Here is a 1,232-nt window from a genome sequence, read left to right on the forward strand (position 1 = left end):
TGGGGTGGGGTGGGTGGGGTGGGTGGGGTGGGTGGGGTGGGGGAGGCACAACAGGATGATGATCAGAGTAGATGTGTAGGTGCGGCTGAATCCTTCCACTTTTTGTAAATGTTTTTTTTATTTATTTCTTGCCGCCTCACTGCCTCCACTATAGCACAAGAGTTTATTTGCTGCATCTGCACTTTGTAGGTATGTTTATACGGTATATATTTTTTAATGATGTGCACAATTTAAATTCAAATTCCTTCGCGACATCGACATGTAGTCAAATTATCGCGCACACGCACACGCACACGCACATACATACATACATGCTTACATACATACATGTACACATACACAGGAGGGCGTGGGCATCGGTGAGATGGGTGGCGCGCACTGGTTCGCTCTCGAGAGTCCCCTCGCCGCAACCAACACAACCGCAACTACCTCAACTACCACAACTACCGCAACCGCTGCCACCATAGAGCCAGCTGCCGCCACGGCATCATCAGGCCCGGAGGGCGAGATTCGCATCCAAGCGTTGTATGATGTCCGACCCACGGGTCATGTGGTCATCTCCTGGCGTATGGACGCTCGTCACGCGCTGCCCGCGACGTTGCCGGCGGGCTTGGTGCCGTCCCTGGCCAGGGTGGGGGTCCGCGGCGCGGCGCCGGGCCGGCTCAGCAAGGTGACGTGGCTGGGCGCCGGACCGCATGAGAGCTACTCGGATCGCAAAGCCGCCGCGCGTGTCGGACAGTACGGCGCTGCCGTACGAGAGATGCGCGTGCCGTACGTGTTTCCTCAGGAATCTGGCGGCCGTGCGGATGTACGCTGGGTGGCTTTGCTACCAGCTGGAAGCAGCAGCAGCAGCAGCGGCGGCGACGGAGGCGGCGGCGGCGGAGGCGGCGGTGGTGGTGGTGGCGGTCAGGGCCTGGCGGCGCTGGCGGCGCCATTGCTGCATGTTTCGGTTTCGGAGCATAGTATGGAGGCCATTCACGCCGCTCGACACGAGTACGAGATTTCGCCGGATCCAGATGGTCGTACATTTTTCCACCTTGATCACCAGCACATGGGTGTTGGCGGTGACGACAGCTGGAGCCCTTCCGTACATCCTGAGTTTCTGATTCCGCCCGCCGTGTACGAATGGACCATGCTGCTGTTGCCCTGCGGGTCGCCGCTCGACGTGGAGTGGGCGTACTGTGTTTTGCGAGCTGATGCGTCCGAGGTGTCACGGGAGGCTGCAGCGCCCC

The 1,232-nt window shown here is 59.6% G+C and overlaps 1 protein-coding gene across 1 annotated transcript in view; it reads left to right on the top strand.

Annotated features, from left to right (window-relative positions):
* Positions 1 to 1,232, top strand: part of VOLCADRAFT_118236 (uncharacterized protein) — a gene marked incomplete at both ends in the record, with an annotated part of 16,855 nt that overhangs the window by 15,207 nt on the left and 416 nt on the right. Inside the window, 2 exons of the mRNA XM_002952902.1 lie at positions 468 to 808; positions 959 to 1,170. Coding sequence (XP_002952948.1) covers positions 468 to 808; positions 959 to 1,170 — 553 coding nt within the window. The remainder of the gene's footprint in view (positions 1 to 467; positions 809 to 958; positions 1,171 to 1,232) is intronic.

The sequence above is a fragment of the Volvox carteri genome, assembly GCF_000143455.1.
Source record: "Volvox carteri f. nagariensis unplaced genomic scaffold VOLCAscaffold_33, whole genome shotgun sequence".
Taxonomy (NCBI): Eukaryota; Viridiplantae; Chlorophyta; class Chlorophyceae; order Chlamydomonadales; family Volvocaceae; genus Volvox; species Volvox carteri.